The 21,576-nt window shown below is 36.3% G+C and overlaps 1 protein-coding gene across 2 annotated transcripts in view; it reads right to left on the reverse strand.

Moving 5' to 3' along the window:
* LOC145680809 (uncharacterized) overlaps positions 1 to 21,576 on the reverse strand; it is a 708,231-nt gene that overhangs the window by 148,383 nt on the left and 538,272 nt on the right. For both annotated transcript variants that reach the window (XM_081751880.1, XM_081751881.1), the window contains one exon: positions 4,687 to 4,809. In XM_081751880.1, the coding sequence (XP_081608006.1) occupies positions 4,687 to 4,809 (123 nt within the window). The remainder of the gene's footprint in view (positions 1 to 4,686; positions 4,810 to 21,576) is intronic.

Consider the following 21,576-nt stretch of genomic DNA (forward strand, 5'->3'; position numbering starts at 1 on the left):
AGTGTAAACATCTCGAATAGTGATCTGCTGAAGAGGAAGTGTTTAAAGTGAAAAATATTCATCTTATACCATTTACACTCATCACATTAGATCATGAAAACATTTACACACAATTACAATTAACTTACACGTATTCATATCATTTATTTTTCCCTTTATTCAATATTTTCACCCCGGTCATCTGGGTAACTGGCCTTCTCCTTCCCGTTGGAACTCCATCGCCAACTTGACAATCTTTTACCTGATTATGACATTTCTATTTTACTCGGATTTGACTAATTGTTTTTTTTTTTCACATACATTATCTCAACTAACGAATAATTTAACTTACGAACAATTTATAATTAATGTTACATGTTACAGGCAATAGGACTAGTAAGTCGGCAAATAAAAATGCAAATGGCGGCTTCCGCCATTTGCACGATTACATACAAATAATACAAACTTTACAAAGAAATTATTCAACACACAACAACATTCTTTTTAGCATTTATGGCACAAGCTGTTTATTTCCCGGTGCCCTTTTTTTTTCAAAACACTTTTTAGAGTGAAGAAGACAAGACATTCTAGAAGTTTGTGGAATGCAGCTTGTAATAGACGATGTGCTCCTGAAACTAGTTTTAGGATTGAGTATAGCCCGCTCCCCCCAGCGATTTTTAACGAATCATAGTGATTCTAACGATTCATATTAGTTCATAATGAATCGGAATCGCATATTATAAAGATTTAAGATGTAAATCTTGTGGTAAGGAGGTTTTAGTATAAGTAGTAGTATTAGTAGTAGTAGCAATAGTAGTAGTAGTAGTAGTGGTGGTGGTAGTTAGTAGCAATACTAGTAGTAGTAGTGGTGGTGGTAGTTAGTAGCAATACTAGTAGTAGTAGTAGTAGGAACTGGTTAGAAGCCCCGCAGGGGTTGGTTGGGTTCTGTTCTCGATATAAGTAGTAGTAGTAATAGTAGTAGCAGTAGTAATAGTAGTAGTGGTAGTAGTACTAGTAGTAGTAGTAGTAGTAGTAGTAGTAGTAGTGACTTCCAGTTCCGGTGACAAAGAACTGGGGGGAGCGGGCTATACACAAGCCCTAGTTTTATACTGATAGTGTTTCTTGTGACACTGATTAATAGTTAAATACATAGTAAAATGCATTGCGCTTTGTTTAGTCGATATTATATGATTAATTTTTAGCATTGCTGTAGTTTAATAATTGGCGCAGTCGCATACAAGAATTCACGTTCCTAACAGACGGTAAGGAAAGTAAATGAAACGCACATGTGTCTCTTATTTCAATTAGGAAGAAGAAAAGCCTGCTGAGCTCAATGAATAGATCACAATGTTTGTAGCCTAAATGTATCAGCATAATAACCAAGTTCACCTTAGCATATCCATTTCCACTTGATATTCATTTCCACAAACAGTTTTGTGTAAGTAAGGTCTTTAAAATTAGATTACGGAAAAATACTTGAGTTTTAATTCGTGGTAAGCTCTGTTTAGTCGCAGAAACGCTATTATACACGGTAATTACAATAGAAACAACGTAAACGTTTCTAAAAACGTTACGACTTTTCGACTTCAAAATGTGCAACTGCAATTTAATCACTAATTCTATTTGTTAGAGAAAGATTGCAGAATGATTTTATTATCTTTTCTTATTAACTGAAAAGATAATAGTTGCATAATTAAAATTCACCATTCTTTCAGCAGTGGGTCTATTTGTTTATGAGCCCACACTTAACGTGCGATTCGAACCACATGAGATCCTATCGAGAATCTAACTCTGATTTATTGTAATTCAGAGAATAATGATTGAATATTGAAGAAACTTAGGAACAACACTCTGCTTTCAGCTAGTATTTTATAAATTCAATTCTTATAATATTGTTTCCGATTCAGATTTGAATATAGTTGATAAAGAGTTATTCAAAGAAATGTTTTCAGGCTTGGTGTAGGTTAACAGCCACAATAGCTAATACTGACCTACTTCAGGATTTGAAAACACGAACTCGTTGTTTAAAATCTATTCACCTAAACCGGTGTGCTATTTCGTAAAATACTTTAATTATTTTGTATAAAATGGTTTTCTGTAGCACACTAGACTTTGGTACAAAAAAAATGGAAATTGCATCTTTTGCAGTGCACAAACGTAATTTTGCACAAGTCAGTTTCTTTTACATCACAAATCTTATGTTAAACAGGCTGAATTTATGAGTTGATAAGGATTGCTTTGACATAATTAAAAATAAAAGATTGAAAAGCAACAACGTACACCTAAACAGTTGGCTGAGGAAAATAATTCACTCAACTAACGAAGAAAATTACTTAACTTTCCTCATAGGGCTTTAGTGGCTAAAATTGACTTTTATATTCCTTCTTGACTTTATATATATATATATATATATATATATATATATATATATATATATATATATATATATATATATATATATATATATATCGGGTGTTGCAAAATAAGTGTTACAACTTTTGGGAGGTGACTCCTGCCACTGAGACAAGAAAAAAAGTTCTCTTCAACTTTCTGCTATCGGACATAGTTTCAGATCTACAAGGTGCCGAAAGCGTGGGAAAATGACTTTCGGACGCTAATAGTTCGGAAACTATCCAACATAAAGTGGGCGGGTAAAAAATTCACTGAAGAAGTCATACCTGATCTATTGAATTTTGCATGTTTCGCAATCCTACCGTGCACGCGCAAGGGATTCCCCAAGGGAACGTATGGAGTCCCGGATAATCTGCCAAATGAAACTTGGTTAAATGGATATGAATTGATAGGCTTTCTACCAGGTAACAATAATTCGTTTGTCCTAAGTCGATATCTGGAACAAATACAAAATGGCGGACACCTTTATTCCCGTTGTGTGTGGTTGCATAATCGCGAGGAACGGATGCTTGCCAACAGCGACGTTCTGAGTATTAATTGTAGCGAATTTGTACTCAAATGCTCTAGAAAGACATCTGGAGTGTCGGTAGAGCATAACAGATGAAGCAGGGTGATTCACATGTGTGGAAACACTTAACGAAAAATGCCCAGAAATGCACTCATACTCAGTAAACGTGAGTTCAAAGCGTCGGAAATGTAAGGATTAGCGTCAAGAACATGAAAGCCATTGCCAATTCACCAATAATATTCCCTCAAACCAATGCAATATGCTGTGCACGAACAATGCTTAAAGGATTGGATTTGTAAGAATGTCTCGGTTTGATCCCTGGTATGTCCGAACTTTCTTACATGTTTGATTTTCAATTTCAGTCCGTACTTAACGTGACAAGAATGACTTTTTCTTGAGGATAAGGAAAGAGATGTTGGATTGAGGAAGATCTGGAGGAAGCTAATGAATAGATACAAAGATTTAGAAATTTATATCCCTCAATTTTTTCAAATTTCATATTTTAAATTTATTGAAATCATTGTCTATTACATGTATGATCAGTGTTCTTCTTCTTCTCATATGCAGTATGAAGTGAAATTATACTTTATCCACAGAACAAATCTTTGATATACGATACCGGTTGAACCACATGCATCTCAAAATGGAAAACTTATTCTAAGTCAATTGGTCAGCGAACGTCTGTTTCATTGTCACATAGCCTTGCTATTTACGTTGTCATAAGTTAAATGTAAGTTGGTAGAATCTGTACGTATTTGTGACGCCACCGGAAGTACTGATGCACATCTAATGAAGTTATAGTAGTCAGAGGAGAGATTCGTTTAATGCTGGCTACATATCTTGTAATCCCTTAAGTTTAGAGATCTGGCAGTTATCATTTAGTCTTTTCATTTGAAATAAGCGAACAAGTATTTCAGCAATTTTGATATTTGAAATGGAAGTAAAGAAAACAGGTGGGAAGGTAAAGGAGTGGGGATATAATTATCATATTCATATGCTCATATCTCGAAAAATCTTAAGTTGAGAAATCTGAAATTTGACGTAAGGCTTTCCTTTTGGAACAATTGAAACGCTCGGGCGAACATAGTGGGAATACCATTTCTGGTGGAATTGAGTGATTAGGTGGAGTGGGTTGTGATTGAACCACAGAAGGAATTAAATGAATGAAGTATTTCCGTTTAACGTCCCACGTTATGTCCTTCAGACTAAGGGAGACGAATGATTAGACCAAGTGAATGACGGTGGATATAGTGGTTGTATGAGAATGCGAGAGGAAAAAGGAGTATCTCGAGAAAAGCCAAGCCCACGATGTCGTCGACTATAAAGTTACTTGGACAGGATCCATCCAGAGATCCTATGCACCTGAAGTAAGAGCTCTACCACTGAACTGCTATAGCCCCACCAACCACAAAGAGCATGTAGGAAGTTTCATTTCGGAAAAGTAGCAGCAGATTTCAAGAGGAGTTAGCTTGGTATGTGTCGTTGCCGTGAATTGCATGGGATATTCAATCTTCTTTTTCCAGTTTACCCAAATATGACCTACCATTATATTGGTTCAAGCAATTCAATTAAACAATCTTTCAGCGTTTTTATTGTTTTACCTAGAACGACAGGAAAAGGAATAGTGTTTAACTAAGGTGATTACACGAGCTCCTCAAATCTAGTGCGAGTTCGGCAGAATGTTGCATCTAAATTCCGAAAGAGAGAAATGCAAAAATTTTATCGACTATAAAACGTAGGACATTTCATTATTCGTGAATAATAAAGAAAATAATACTTGAACTTACCGCAAAGAGTTTGAGTTTCATCACTTCCATCACCACAGTCATCTAAACCATCACATATCCAACTGTTTAGTATGCATCTTCCTGAATCACATCGAAACTTATCTGGTTGACATGTATAGTTGCCTATTAATGAATAGAATATGTTTCATGTTCAAAACTATTGAGTAGAAAGTATTTATGTTATATTATGCAACTACTTTCTTTTAATTAATTTGAAAGTATGCCAATTTTCAATTATGTCTTATTCACATCCGTCTGTTAAGTTACTGAATTAATCTCTTCAACACTAGGATCCAGAGTAACAACACCGAAATATTTTAGCATGTGCTCAGAAAAACCGTTTAAAAATATTGACTGGAATGGGTGCACAAATGCCTAACTTATTACCTAAATTTTCTCGAAAAGAACACAAAAAACGATAAATAAAGAATCATAACTCGAGAATAAATATATCACTAAAGTCGAATAAAGAAATGTAGTGATTACGTTAAGTCTAGATTCTATTAATGAACCAGTGTATCTGAAATTGTGGAGGAAACAGGGTTAGCCTAGAAGCTCACAAAAAATTCACTCATTCGGATTTCAAGAAATCAAAACTTGCACTCATTCCATATGTACTAGTACATTCAATAATTGAATGGGCATGTTGCTTCAGCCGACACTTACTCTACATTTTGATCTCGAGTTGACCCTTTCAGATTTACAAACTATGCTATGATCAAGTGTCGAAAGTCTTATAGAACGGCTTTGTCCACCCTTCCGTCTATCGGTAATTATTAGAGCAGAAGTGGTAAGAGATATCAAGATGGTATCTTGCAATCGCTTCAGCTCCCAAGGAAATGTTACGTATCCTTCGTTAACTTTTCTGGAAACCGGATTGGTTCAAATTAGTCATTTACAGTTTCAACGTTTGTTTCCACAAAACTATAACGCTAGCAGATAGCGAGAAGCGATTCTTAGCGATTAGAATAGTGATTTTAGATAAGGAAAATGAGGTTATTTTAATTAGTGAGAATGAAAAATCTTACTGCTTGTGTAAGCAATGATATTAATTTTCGTCTGTTGTTTTCGTAAGAAAACTAACCTGTGCATACTTTTTCTACGTTTAAATACAGAACAAATGTTTTTGTACGTGCAAAGTCTATATAACAATCCACTTTGTTAGAAAAAATTCTCCTTATGTATGAAAATTGATTTCTAAAACTATTCTTGTTTTAACAAGAGTTTCATTCCCATCCGAGGATGTAGCCAGAGATATTTTCAACTGTATGGATGATCAATTGTGAATAATCGTTCCGGGCTATATGAAAATATGGGTTGAAGTAGGAAAAGTAATAACAAAAAGGAGTTGATGATAATGACTAGAGTTGACTACTGAGATAAAATTATTCTTGAGTACATGATGTCTCTAATAGTGTATGGAGGTTGCGTACAACAAATATGTGTGTTTCGGTGGTAGATACGACGGTCTGGATTATATTGGTCTAAGACAGCGTTTCCCAACCTTTTTCAGCTTGCGGCACGCTTCGTGTGTTATCTGGATCCTCGCGGCACACTTGTAGATATTATTATTTGTAAATATAAAACACTGTGGTATTTTTTGTGACTATTGATCTCCTACCAATAGAAGAATGCTCTTTCGATGTTTTTCCCTTGGTAAATCATTATGTTTGTTTTTCATTCTAATTTACAAATAAAAAACAATTGCAATGATATATGGGACTCAGATTTCTAAAAATACGCTTTCTGTTTAAAAACTGTATCCAACCTTTTACTAAGAAGGAAGATCACTAAATAACGAAAAAACAAACAAATCTCTTGTACTTTTAAAGCACAAATGTAGGTAGTTTGTCGAAAGGATTGAATGATATTTTAAATTTCCAAGTTACGAAATAGTCTGGAACAATAAAGAAACAATAATGATCATAACAATTATAACAAATACTTTTTTGAACATTACAAATGTACAGAAAAGTAACCCGGTATGCAACATAAAATTGTAGATTCATAGTAGAGGTTCATAGTAATGTGAAATACAAATATAAATTTTTCCCTACGTTTTGCAATAAAATTGATAATATATTGCTAAAAAATTAAGAATTTTGTTTCGATCCCTCGCGGCACACCATTAGCCCATTCACGGCATCACAGTGTCCCGCGGCACACCGGTTGGGAAACGCTAGTCTAAAGGTTCGGTGCGTTCGTATATAGCTAAGAAATGACACAGGTAACAGCACATGGACAATTGGATGGGTCAGCTGGATTCTTGTCGTTATGCAGCGTTGGAGTAGACGGTAGCGGTGTGACCAAATTTTTGGAAGTTGAACACGACGACATATTACGGTAGTGGTAGTGTCGAATGGAAGAGAGTAAGCCAGATGTAAAGCGTGTTTTTCGATCATCATTAGGAGCTCATAGAAAGTCTTTCCTGCCGTTTACCAGGCGAGATGTTCATATATGATTCCTGAGCGTACAAGGACTACATGTTAGCAGTAGACGTTTTGTATTGAGACTCCACGTAGTGCCTTTAAGGTTCCGTAAGAGGTTCAGACGGCGTCAGGCATTGCCTTCCAGTTATGTCAGATGAGGCTTCTAAGTAAGGTATTTGTCGAATGTTGCACCTAGTTATTTGAGACTGTTTGGAAGTGGTATTCGAGAGTCAAAAATAGTTAACTGTACATGTTCTGGATTTTGACTGCTACAGTATTTATTGCGTTTGAGCCCAAAGAGGGTCACTGAGTCTTATGTCAATTTAGTTTGAGTTTCCATTTCAGTCACAATGTAATGAGTTTGTCCAAAGTTGGTTTGAGAAGTAGATTAATCCGATCAACAGAAGATCCCAATGGTAGTTAAACGATATCACCAGAAAATCATAATGAGTATAGTGGAGACTGAGGTTGAGGCATATCAGCTACATAGAAAATATATAATAGATGTGACAGTATAGATCCCTGTTGCAAACCAGTGCTGAGTAGAAAGGTGTGTGACTTTGCCATGTTAATTTGTACGAAAACCTGGAGTTGGAGAAAATTACCAATGAATCGGACATAAGTATGAGGAAGCCAGTGTTTTAGTTTACAAACTAAGTTCTCGTGCCAAACAGTACCAAACGCTCATTTAACATGAAAAATGACAAAACAGAAGGAAAACGCATATCGAAATGGTTGACAAGAAGTGTAGAAAGTTTGAGTAATTGATCAGCAGTGCTATAGAATGAACGAAATTCAGCATTTAATAGTTGGCAGTTTGTACTTCATTTGTAGATAGTGATGCACCAGTTTTACCAAAAAATATCTAATGTCTTGCTGAAGACGTCAGTAAGACCAGTAGGTTTGTAGAATGACACAGTAGTTGGATCTTTGCAATGTTTTTAGAAAGACTAAGTCTTTAGAAGTTTCCATTGAGTTCGAAAGTAGTCTGTATATAAAGTAGTTGTGTATAATGAAGCAAGAAACACTAGAAACGTCATAGGTGCCTTACGAAGTTGACGATATATAATAGAGTCTGCTCCCGGAGCTGTGTTGCAACACCATTGTAGAACAGCTGTAATGTCTTCTGATGTTATTAGAGCGGTACGCTGATTTGCGTGATGAAGCTGGTGTGCAAAATCAGGTTGGAAAGATAACTGTGTAAGAGATCCTTCGTTTAAGATATGTGTGTCCGTAGGGCAAGTAAACAACGGAGTTGTGTGCGGAGTGAAACCTTCTTCAAGGTAGTTGGCAAAAAGTAGTGGCTTTTCTTGCATCTGTCGTTGGTACTTGACCAACACATACGATGAAATATTGTGGGCCCTGTTTAAAAGTAAGTCGTTTAAAGGTGTTCCAGTATTTAATTGAATTTGTTTCTTGGCGCAAAGAAGTACAGGAGACACGCCAGTCTAGACGTTTGTGAGGTACTGTACCATACGCTGTAGTTCTGTAGTTTTGTACCATACGCTGGAACTGACGATGCAGGAGGAGAAATCGGCGATCATTTGAGTGAAGAATCTCTGTTAAGTCCTCGCGTGAGCGCCAGAGAAGAGCGAGGACGTGTGATGATAAAAGAGGCCTGGAAAATTCGATGCCTCTTTTATTAACTGCGTAGTCCTTAGCGTGAGAGACTACGTTAGTGTAACTGAGAGATTTACGGAAGGTGATATAATTGTTTTGCTGATTCCAGCAAGTTTAGCAAAAGTTATATCTTGTTACGGATGGTGATGCGGATACAGGTAATTTCAGATGTGGAGATATAGAGAGAAGGATTTGGAGATGATCACTACATATGGAACGAAGAACATCAATAGCAGTAAGTGGTAACAAATTATTAGAGATGATTGTCACGTCAGGACTAGTGCCACTTTCCCGAAGAGTAGGATGTGGTAACTGCAGTAAGGAACTACGAGTGGTTTGCAGAAAATCGTGAAAGCGTTGTTTCTGAGCTGCTGTATGAGAATGGTAGTTGATATTATCTACTAAGAAGAAGTACATTTTGAAGTTGAGATCTAAGTACTTCAGAAAGCTATATGGAAGTGGCTCCGTAGATCAAACATAGATGGTGGCGATGGTAACAGTAGCAGCTGAAAATAGAACGTCTGTATGAAATGTTCAGGATAATGCTCGAGCGAAGATGGTTACTATGGCGCCGTGGAAGAGAGTGTTTATGGTTATTGCTGCAACCCACCACGTGCGATGTTTTGTGGCAAGTCAACGTATTAGATGATAACGTGAAAGATAGAATGGGTCAGATCGTCTTAGAAATATTTATTTACGAACGATATAATATCTGCATGATGGTATACGGACAAAATCTCGCGGCCGAAACATCGCCGCCCAAAACCTCGCCGCCCAAAAGCTCGCGGGACAAAATCTCGCCGAGCCAAAACCTCGCGTGGCCAAAACCTCGCGGGACAAAATCTCGCCGTGCCAAAACCTCGCCGCGAATGAAACTTTTCTTTAAAATTTACCCAATGTGTTTCCTAATATGCAATTCCACGTTACAAATAATAATAATAATAATAATAATAATAATAATATACAAAACATCGTGTGCGTGGGCTTTCTCGGGTTATTCCCGTTTCCTCCCACTTTCTTTATTCGATCATTTCCTTCATCCTGGTCATCTACGTCTCCTTTAACCTATAGGACATAATCAAGGGACGTCGTAAAAACTCATATATTGTTTCATATTTTCATAAATATTATTAGATTTTTGTTAAAATTTTAAGTTTTTGGATGTTCCAAAGTTCACAAAACTAACCTCGTTAGTTGTCATTACTTTCCTTATGCAGACTTTCTTTCCCTATAACCAGTTTAAAAACATCCTGTCGCCCTACCTTCACATTGAAATCCTCTAATACAGAAATAGAATTTTCACATGGCATCGCGGGACTTGGTCAAATACCCGTGATACTTCTTCTGAAACAGCGTCTTTTATACCGTCATTCTTATCATCTGTTGGAACATTTACATTTTGGTCAGGCGAGATTTTGGGTATGGCGATATTTTGGGGCGCGAGGTTTTGGGTGGCGAGGTTTTGGCCAGGCGAGGTTTTCGCCCCGCGAGATTTTGGCCCGCGACGTTTTGGGCGGCGAGGTTTTGGCCAGGCGGGGTTTTGGCCCGGCGAGATTTTGTCCCGCGAGGTTTTGGGCGGCGAGGTTTCGGCCTGGCGAGATTTTGGGCCGCGAGGTTTTGGGAGGCGAGGTTTTGGCCAGGCGAGGTTTTGGTCCGCGAGGTTGTCGCCGCGAGGTTCTGGCCGCGAGGTTTTGTACCCAAACCGTGCTGAGTTACTAAGGTTTCTAAGAAAACTCAGTTGGTAATTAGCGAACGAACATAGAATAATAGCAATGAAATACATATTATTTCTCTGTCTGTATTATTCATGATGAGTCTCAGAATAAAAATTTAACTATGCAAATAGGACAGAATATGTTACTGCCATGTGAAGCTAGAATATATCGACGGCAGCTTTGGTTGCGTGATTTATAATAGTTTCTCTCTGGAAAGAAAAGACATTTTGAAGACCGATAGTGATGAATTTCAAAATATTTTCCACATTAGGTGGTGATAAGAAGGATGTTTGCGTGGTCACTGAGATGCTGGTTCGACATAACGAGACATGGACGCGTAAGGGTAGGACAGTCTCTGGCATATCTGGAAGCAGTTTAAGTTTGCCTTTACACTTGGAGGACTAAGTTGGATGTTTCATATCGCAGGCTTGCACCTGAAATGTTCATTGAGCTTAGGATACTCCTTTAGTTTATGATATTCTTTACAATGGGAGCACACGGAAGGATTTGTGTATTTTTTCGTTGGTTGTGCATTATAAGTTAATCAATTTTCACACTGTAGTGAGAGATTTGGAGGTGTGCTAGATGCTCCAAACGATGGTAGCAATGATAGATGTAGACACCGTTATTCAAAAAATCATCTATCAATGCTGGATCATCCTGTTTTAGTTCCTCTAGTATATCTTGTTTGTGTAGGTAAGATTAACTCCACGGATAACTACAGATAGTAATGGAATGAGCCGTGGCGGAGGTGATGCTTTGATATGTTTATCTTTGAGAAGCTGAATTTTTGTGTTATTACCAAACATTGCTTGTCTGACTTTGTACATTAGATATCTATAAAGAACAGGATTCTTAGTTTTTACGATGATTCCGTTAGGAATCTTAGTTATTGATGTAGATCAAGTCTGAAACAGTGTTTTATATAAATATAAATGGCTCACAAACGAAAAATGAAGCATTTAAAACTGTTTTTGGAAATATCTGGAAAACCACAAATCGGATTTTAAAAAACTTGTAGCAAAAGTTGTTCGTCTCGAAGAGGGACATCCAATGATACCACACTCGACCCTCTACCCAACCCCCCGGGGGCGGGAGGGGGGTCAACTTTGAAATCTTAAATAGGAACCCCCATTTTTTATTGCATATTCTGATTCTCCATGAACAAATACGTAACTTTTGTTTGGAACATTTCTTTTGTTGCCTGATAGATGGCGCTGTAATCGACAAAAATCAAAATGGCTTACAAACACGAAAAATGAGGCATTTAAAACTTTTTTCAGAATATCTGGAAAACCACAAATCGAATTTTGAAAAAGTTGTAATAAAAGTTTTTCGTCTCGAAGAGGGACATCCAATGATACCACACACGACCCCCTACCCCAAGCCCTGGGGGCGGGAGGGGGTCGACTTTACAATGTTAAATAACAACTCCTTTTTTTATTCCTGATTCCCATTCTCCATGTAAAAAAACATAAAACATAACTTTTGTTTAAAAAAAAATATTTTCCTTGCGTGATAGATATCGCAGTGATGTTCAAAACATCAAAATGGGTAAAAACTGTTAGGGATGGGCCAAGTCGAACTATGAGTTCTGAGCCAATTCATTGTTTATGAACTCGAGTTCCGAGTCGAATCGGGTTTGATAAATAGCTCACTCATTCAGCTCGTTTTAACTCGTTTTGAAATGATGGCCATATGAGACTGCAAAGTGAAAGTCATGCAAGATGTAAGCAGTAATGTGGAATACTTTTTGTGCTGCTCACGAGAGGGGACACTAATCGCTTCTAGTCTCGTCTCGATAACAAGACGACAAGCGATTTTTAAAACGAACTTAGTTCGACTCGGCTCAACTGAGCCGATGTCTCGAGCCAGCTCGCTTGAGGTGAGCCATCGGCTCGGTTGGGATGAGCCATTTCTTCTGTTTTGTTGAATTGAGTCTAGAACTCGAGCAGGTTCGGTTGGTTGAACTGTTAAGCTCGGCTTATTGTTCGGTTCGGCTCGTTAGTGAATGAGATGTGAGCCGAGCTGTTTGAGCGGTTGATAGGCCTAAGCCCGATCCGAGCAGTTTTGAACTTGTTTAGCCGGCGCCTTATAACTTTTAAGTTTTTGGCTCGAGCCGGAATACTTCCTCCTCTGGATCTCAAACCCCGATGTCCTTGCTTCCTAAGCTTCACGACTACTAAGGTCGGAAGACAACTAGTTTCTAGTATTGAGACACAAACCGCCTATCTTTCATATTTATATACGGTGTTATAATAATAATAATAATAATAATAATAATAATAATAATAATAATAATAATAATAATAATAATAATTATTATTATTATTATTATTATTATTATTATTATTATTATTATTATTATTATTATTATTATTATTATTATTATTATTATTATTATTATTATTATTATATGCAATAGTATCATTGATAATAATTGTATTGTCTATGTAGGATACTTGAAGAGAGTACTTGAAACTACACACAGGATTTGGTTCGTTTTCTGTCAACGCGACTCGAAACTCGACCCGAATTCGAGTCGAATTGGAGGGAATATTTCTAGTCGAGCTCAAATATGTTTGTTTCGAGTAGAGCTCAAAGAAATCTATTTCTAGTCGAGTTGAGTTTCACAGAAAACTCTCTCGAACTTGCTCATGCCCATCCCTAAACGCCGTTGACAAGTGATAAGAAAATGTTCGAAATGGTGACTATTTTCTGCGATACATTCTTTATCATTCAAATTACAGTCTATGAAGCAAAGACTGCGATCGTGCGTCGCAATCCATCGTCAGACTCTCGCTGTACATGTAACACTTGCAATGTGTGTTGCAGAAAACGGGCACCATTTCGAACATTTGTTTCAGTAAACAATGGAGATGTGTGAGAAACAAGGAGACTCTCCTAAAACAAGCACCACGATGGTGAGAGGCAAGAGGACTCGCCTTGAAACAATTACCTCGATGGTCAGGGTCCATGACATTTGGGGGCGAGACGTTTAAGTGCGGCCGCTTGGGCGCGAAATGTTTGGACACAAAACCTTTTATATAAATAGGTTTCCTACCTACATATACTGTATTTCATAACTAGAATCCGGATGTTTAGGCACTAAAATATGAAAATAGGCACTGGAAATTTCAAAAAACTTCCACAAAAATTTTGCAAAAACTAAAAATAACATCTTGAACGCAGAAAAGTTCCTGCACGTCATGCACAACGTATCTGTACCAGTAAAAATAAATAAATAAATAAATGCAGCAGATTCTCGACTATCCGCATCTCTAGTATCAGATCTCCGTACCAGGCCCGTATTCAGGGGGTCTAGGGGGCTGGTTCGCCCGTAAATTTTTTCCTGTCCCACTAAAATTTTCACGGTAGGCTTGCAAATGAACTATAATATGGCTGGATCGGGTCCCTCCTAACCTCAGCCGGGTCCCCGTACATTTTTGGGCTGGCTACCTGCCTGCTCCGTACTATGCGATTTAGTTTTGGAAGAAATAAATTAAGATATATGTAATAAGGACTTGTAATTTGTGTAAAATAACGTTTTTTTTCTTAACGTTTAGTTATTTTAAAAATGTGACTTAAAATGTATACAACACTGCACATATTTTCATTTTTGCATTTTCTTTTTCCGTAATAAATTATTAAAACGAATGTTACAAAACATAGGAAATGTTTATTAAGTAATGAATAAGAGCTGTTTTTGGAATAAAAATTAAGTTTTTTATGCTATGGGTGGATGTTTCAGGAAGTGAGTATTTATTGAATGCTTTTTTGTTATTCGATCTGCCCATTAGGCCGGATACTTGAGACTATTATATTAACAGTGAGTTATTTCAGATTTCATAAGAATACTCACTAGCTATTCATTGAAATAGGAGGAGTGGTCCAAATAAAATTTACTGTAGGCAGCCTGTGACACCCCAAACTAAACTTCTGTCGTTTATAATATACCTAACATAAAGGAACAATACTGATCGAGTTGGCAGTTTATTGATGCACTTCGAAGGACAGAAAAAAGCAGAACTTAGTGTACGAGGCAATGCTTCGAGAAGAAATCCTCCCATGAAAGAAGAACATTTATTCGGGCAGATGAAAAATTCGTACTGTTGTTTTTTGAAACTGTTGATATTGTAAAATACCGTAAGACACTTTGCACATCAGGGGTTACTTTGCACAAAATATGAAGAGTTTCACAGTTCTCTGTCTGCAAAAAATGAACAGAAAACAGAAAGTTTCAACTGGTACCGTAAGATAGAACATCTAACTGTATTTTGGCTATAATGTTTGCGGTTAACATCAGTTCCAATTACCGAGAGGGTTCATTGTTGCAGAGGTATGGAAAGCAGTCACTGTAAAGGCCGCCAAAATTTGAAAGATATCACGTACAAGATTTTCCGTCAAAGTTAAGTCAGTTTCGTACAATAATACCGTGTATAATGGAACTTTGATGCAATAGTTGAAATTGAAATGTGAAACGTTTTAAAATCATAAAAAAGTAAAACTGGGAGAATTGAGTTTCAGTCTGTACTGGGGGTTACTTTGCACCGGTCTAAAATACCGCTTAGATAGGAAATTATTACTACTGGGACCTCCTGCTTTCTAGATTTAGGTAAATTTCCTATTTAGGAAGATGCTGGAACGAATTTCTTGTTGGAATATAAATTATGAACAATGGCGGATCCAGAAAAGTAGTTTGAGAGAAGCTTTACGCACAAATACTTCGTTTCTTTTCTTTTTTTTTTTTAATGACTAGGATTTCAGCTTATACGCATAGGAATGACTAACATTAAATTTTTAAAATAAGAAATCGTGCAATTTGAGTGGGTTTCAACCTGAAAGTCCCAAATCCCGTAAATCTCCCACTAATTTTCTTTAAAATGGCTTAAATCTTGTGCAAAGTAACCCCGTCTTACGGTACTTGCTGGGTTTGGCCCATAATTCCGTCATGCAATGATAATGTCATGGTAAATGTAACATAAGATTTTTTTCCTTCTGCATTAGGCATATACAACAATTTACTAGAACAAAACTAGGCCTAAGCATTTAATGCAACTGAGACTGTTTACCATAGGGCATACTTTAATAACGTAACGAAAATTTAGTTTTTGAAGATTTGTTTTTTTAGAAAATTGATGTCAAATTTCATCTTGCTGAATTTCTTAAGTTGTGCAGTTATTTTTTTATGACAGAGTATTTGCGATCATAGAAGCCTAACACATGTAAATAGTGGGGGGGCAAAATTGGCCAATAAAGATTAAGTGAATTTTATAATAATAATAATAATAATAATAATAATAATAATAATAATAATAATAATAATAATAATAATAATAATAATAATAATAATTATTATTATTATTATTATTATTATTATTATTATTATTATTATTATTATTAAAATAATTCTTTCTGTCATTGGCTTTGAGGATAAGCATAGCTTCAATTTTTATTTGTGGTCTACAGCAATCATGGTTGCTGTTCGTACGAGAAGACGATCACTGTTGAGCATCCTATCGGGAAGGAAGACTACAAATTGCGCTACGTAAGACCCCAACGAAGAAAACACACTATTGTAAATGAATGTTCTGATAACAATGACATTAAATTGTGCAATAAACAAATAAATTGCGCTAACCTCAATTACTAGTGGTTTTCGGTTGATTAAAATTTTCGACACCTTAATGGGAACATTATCCGAAAACATTGGTAGATTTCACCACACACACACACACATACACACACACACACACACACACACACACACACACACACACACACACACACACACACACAAAAAAAAAAAAAAACTCTCCTCACGGAACTCTCTTACCACACAAGGCATCGATAATTCGATGAATTTCACAACAAAAAATACTCGCCCAGAAGCCAAACAATTTTTCACTATGAACAGCAATATGAACAACCATTGCTAATCGAATTAGGAATGAATTTTGCCTTTTGAAAGCATTATACAAGAACGAACTAATTATATACTAAATTACTGCATTGCTCTACCATGGTTAAAAAAATTAATATGTTTATTACTCACGTAAATTTAAGGCTTCTTTCTTGAAAATGATCATTTCCTGGTCTTGTAAAAATATATATAAACACCAAATATTCGAAATGTTTAAGATACAGTAGAAGCTGTTTATACGATTTAAAAAAATCACAAACTATATCACTATCACTCGCAGTTCCCAACACACCACATATACACAATAGTTTTGGCTTCAGAAACAACCAAATGTTTTTCTGCGGATTTCTGTCTTTAATACGAATTCATTTGCTATATCACGTACATTTAATTTGTCAAGTCTTTCCTGGTGAATCTGAAGAACAGCAACATGATTAAGTCTACTCTGAGTCATAGTGCTTCTAAGATAGGTCCTTAATCGACGCAGAGCTGAAAACGTTCTTTCAGCAGTAGCCGTTGTAGCGGGTAAACGTAAATGTAGTTCCAGCAAAGTTTTAATTTCAGAGAAGAGGTATGACATATTCCCCATGCTACTTAAAATATCAACGACGTCTTGCACTGAAACATCTCCTCTGGCATCGTTTATAACGACATCACGGAACATTCTTAGCTGAACTCGAAGTCTACTTTCGTTCAAATCATCGTTATATGTATCAAGTACATATCTCCGTTCTCCTTCATATTGTATATCCCATGCGGCTTTCACAATAAGTTTCTCTGTGTGTAACGCTGTATTCACGTCCTGTTGGTCAAACCGTCTTTCAATCTCACCACAAACTATATCCAATAGTCTATACCAGATTTCTACTTTATATAAGTGTTTCACATCATTAAAAGTGTAATTTGGAAAGCCATCGTCCAGTCGTCTCGGAATTTTTCGCTGACGTGGCAGAATTGGTTCTTCTACGCCTAACAACTCTCTTTTAGTCGTTGCATTAGTCCAAACCCTGTCAAAATGTTCATCTGTTCGAAGATTGGTGAGAGTCTCTCTTGTACCGTAAACTGACCTAGCATTAAAAGAATGCTTTGTTCGAAAGTTAAAAGATCAACAGATCAATATGAACTGTCACTTGATAGCAGAAGTGCCCACCCTCCTCCTATACTTTTCTTTGGCTTCACAGATACCGGCAGAAGTTGACCTTACCTCGTTTTTCTACCATGTTCTTTCTTCTAATGCGGCACGGGACACCCTGAGGATGTGATTGAAAGGTTATTGTACCCACTTTTCCATCTGCGGTTTTAATCCTCCACATTGTTTTGGACATGCGCATTTTAAAACTGACCTAGCATTAAAAGAATGCTGGAATCTAGCTCTTTGTATCGATGGTTTACCAAAATCTGACAATCTTGAATTTTTCTTTTCCAGCTGTTGCCTATGTATGGTTCACTAATTTTGACCCAAGCATATGCATCTTGAACATTATAGATGAAAACCTGACACCATTATATATATATATGACTTTTGGATATTGTTTGGTGCCCCGAAAGTGAGGGGGCAAAATGCTATGTTTGCCCCCCCAGTCTTGAAAGTGGGGGGGCAAATGACCCCTTTTGCCCCATGGCTCAGGCGCCTATGTTTGCGATATTAGTGTCTATTTTCCAGGCTTTTAGTGTGAAAACATCCGGGTTCTCGTTATGAAATACATTATAATTATAACCCATTTAAGTAGATTAACCTATTTAGATACACGGCTTTGAGCCAAAACATCTTGCGCCGAAACGGCCTTACGCCCAAACGTCCTGCTCCGGATGGTGAAAGGCAAAGGAACTCACATTAAAAAAGCACCCCGAAGGAAACAAATTATTACTACATCCACGTCGTTGTTCCTGAGAAACGCTAAAACTAGATTTTAATACATTGATAAAAACAAACCTTAAGTGTTTCCAAATTCTCTCTCTTTAAGTGACATCTGTGAAAGAAATTACACTAACAATGTGGACACAGTAATGTATTAAGTTCTGGAGGATCAAGTGTTTTTGCTATAAAACACTGGTTTATCATTACAGATTTTAGAATAACTGCCTTTCTAATATGAGATTGTAGAGGGAGAATCAACTATGGTGTAATTTGGTAATATTTCCGAAAATATCACAAGTATTAACTTTTCTAATCTGATGTGTATTTTGTAACACTTTAATTTTGCCGAGTGTTTGTAACCCATCTTTATTTTGTACATTACAACGCCATCTATCACGTAACGAAAAAATGTTCAATACAAAAGTTACGTATATTTTCACGAAGAATCAGAATATGCAATAAAAAATTGTGGTTCCTATTCAAGATTTCAAAGTTGACCCCTCTCCCGCCACGGCGGGTTGGGGGTAATGCGTCGAGTGTGGTATCATTGGATGTCCCCCTTTGAGACGAACAACTTTTATCAAAACTTTTTCAAAATTCGATCTGTAGTTTTCCAGATATCACCAAAACCAATTTAAAATGCTTCATTTTTCGTGTTTTAAGCCATTTTGATTTTTGTCGATTGCAGCGCCATCTAACACGCAACCAAAAAAATGTTAAATGCAAAATTACTTATTTTTTCAAGGAGAATCAGAATATGCAATAAAAAATGGTGGTTCCTATTTAAGATTTCAAAGTTGACCCCCTCCAGCCCCCGGGGGTTGGTGGTATTAGGTCTAGTGATGGGTAAATTCCCGGGAAGATATTTTTCGGGAATATTCCCGGGAAGATTCCCAAAATGGGAATTTATCCGGGAATTTATGTAGAACCAGAAAGAAAATTGCATTCTATTACTATATTATGATTTCAAAGTTGAATTAAATTTTATATCACAGCATATTATTACTGTTGTCCACAGAGGATTCTTTAAAATGTATATTCTGAACGGTACTATGTTACTTTATTAACACTTTATTATATTTAGAGAGTACGCATAAATGTATATTTATTTGCAATATGTCCTATCAATTAAATATCTGCGAAAAAATTATGTAGCTACAGTTTAAATTTATATGTAAGTGTATTTGGTCAACTTCACTCTATTACTGATATTATAAACACATTAAATTTATAAATGTTATAAACCAATTAGATTGGATAAATGCTAGAAGATACATGTCTCACCAATTTAGCAACATTTGCGCATACATATTTATGTTCACAAAATTTTCAAGATACTTACTTATCTTTATGTTTTAGCACGTAACATTGCCATACACGACCTTTCATTCTACCTATTTCTTGAAATTTCATACATTAATTCACATGTAAAGGAAGTCCGACTACCTCTTCAGAAATTCGAGTCAGAGAGAGGAGACAGACCGATGTCTATTACTAATAGTGGTTCAGGGTTTATTAATAGTACATCTCCATTTCTACATAATTCTAAATTACTTTACAAAATGGTTCCTTTTTATCATTTGTAAACTAGTACTTTGCTAATTTTGGCTGTTCTTTAGTTATGGGGGCCAGCTTTTGCACCTACTTTTTTTTTGCGGTATTCTATTCCTATGTGGTTGTTTTATGGTTTCATACGTTAAATTACATTACCAGCATTAAATTCAGACAGCATTGCGGAGCGAGCGTTAGCGAATGAAGACGGGTTATAGATCCCCGCATGGAACGTTGTTTTCTATCTTCGTTACCAACAATTGACTTTCTGTTATCACATAAATCACTTCCGCTTACCTTTCTGTTTTGTATAAATCCCCCTTAAAAAATATGTTCGATATTTTCTTGACTACTTGAATATCACTATCAACTCATTTCTTCCGTAAATCATCCGTAAATCATCCTACTAGTTTTGGCCTCCAATACTAAAAAATTACCCTACTTTTTAGTGCAAATGGAAATGGAACTTAAAAAATCATATTATTAGTTATATAAAGAACCGTCAAATAATTTTAAATTTTTTAACCTCCAATTTTTTTAAAACCTAGAAGTAAGTCATAATATATTAAAATAAAGTAATTACTCATATGGTTCTTATAATTTGAAGGATAAAGTAAATAAATAAAAATAAATTCCTTCCCGGGAATTTATAGGCCAGGGAAAAAACCCGGGAATATTCCAATTTTTAAATTTCTTCCCACCGGGAATATTCCCACTGCCCATCACTAATTAGGTCGAGTGTGGTATCATTGGATGTCCCTCTTTCAGACAAACAACTTTTAATACAACTTTTTTTAAATCCGATTTGTTGTTTTAATGATATTCTGAAAAACAGTTTTAAATGCCTCATTCTTCGTTTGTAAACCATTTTGATTTTTGTCGATTACAGCGCCATATATCACGCAACGAAAAAAATGTTCGAAACAAAAGTTACGTATTTGTTCACGGAGAATAAGAATATGCAATAAAAAAAATAGTGGTTCCTATTTAAGATTTCAAAGATGACCCCCCTCCCGCCCCCGCGGGTGGGGGTAGGGGTCGAGTGTGGTATAATTGGATGTCCCCCTTCGAGACGAACAAGTTTTATTAGAACTTTTTTAAACTCCGATTTGTGGTTTTCCAGATATTTCCAAAAACAGTTTTAAATGCCTCACCCGGTATATAGGGTCTCACCTAACTTTGCGACCTAAAATATTTCCGAAATGACAAAAAATGTGACAAATCTAGTTACGTAAGAATGTACCCATGTCAGGGGTCTATAAAATTCTCTAAACAATAAGTGTCCCCAGGAGTCTCCTCATAGGGCCCCAGGGGCCAAATTGAAAATTTCAAATGGAAACCCCCTACTTTTATTGCAGACTCTTGTATGCGATCAAAACTAAGCAACTTTTACTTTAAGCACTTTTTCGTTATTCTAATAGATGGCGCTGTAATAGAAAAAAAAAAAACGAATATCATCGTACGTACGTCTCCTAACTTCGCGACCTCAAATATTTCCGAAATGACAAACATGTGACAAATGTAGTTACGTAACAATGTACCCATGTCAGGGGCCTAAAAAATTCTGTAAACAACGTGGCCCCAGGGACCAACTTGAAAATTTCAAATGGAAAACTCCTATTTTATTGCAGATTTTTACTCTGAGATTAAAACTAAGCAACTTCTACTTGAAGCGTTTTCTCGTTATTGTACTAGGTGGAGCTGTAATAAAAAAGTGGATATCACGTCACCCACCGAAGGCTGACGATAAACTAAATACCTCGAGAAATGCACTTGTAATTTAAGTACGATGAT

This window comes from Thermobia domestica, chromosome 3 (assembly GCF_964235325.1).
Source record: "Thermobia domestica chromosome 3, izTheDome1.hap1.1, whole genome shotgun sequence".
Classification (NCBI taxonomy): Eukaryota; Metazoa; Arthropoda; class Insecta; order Zygentoma; family Lepismatidae; genus Thermobia; species Thermobia domestica.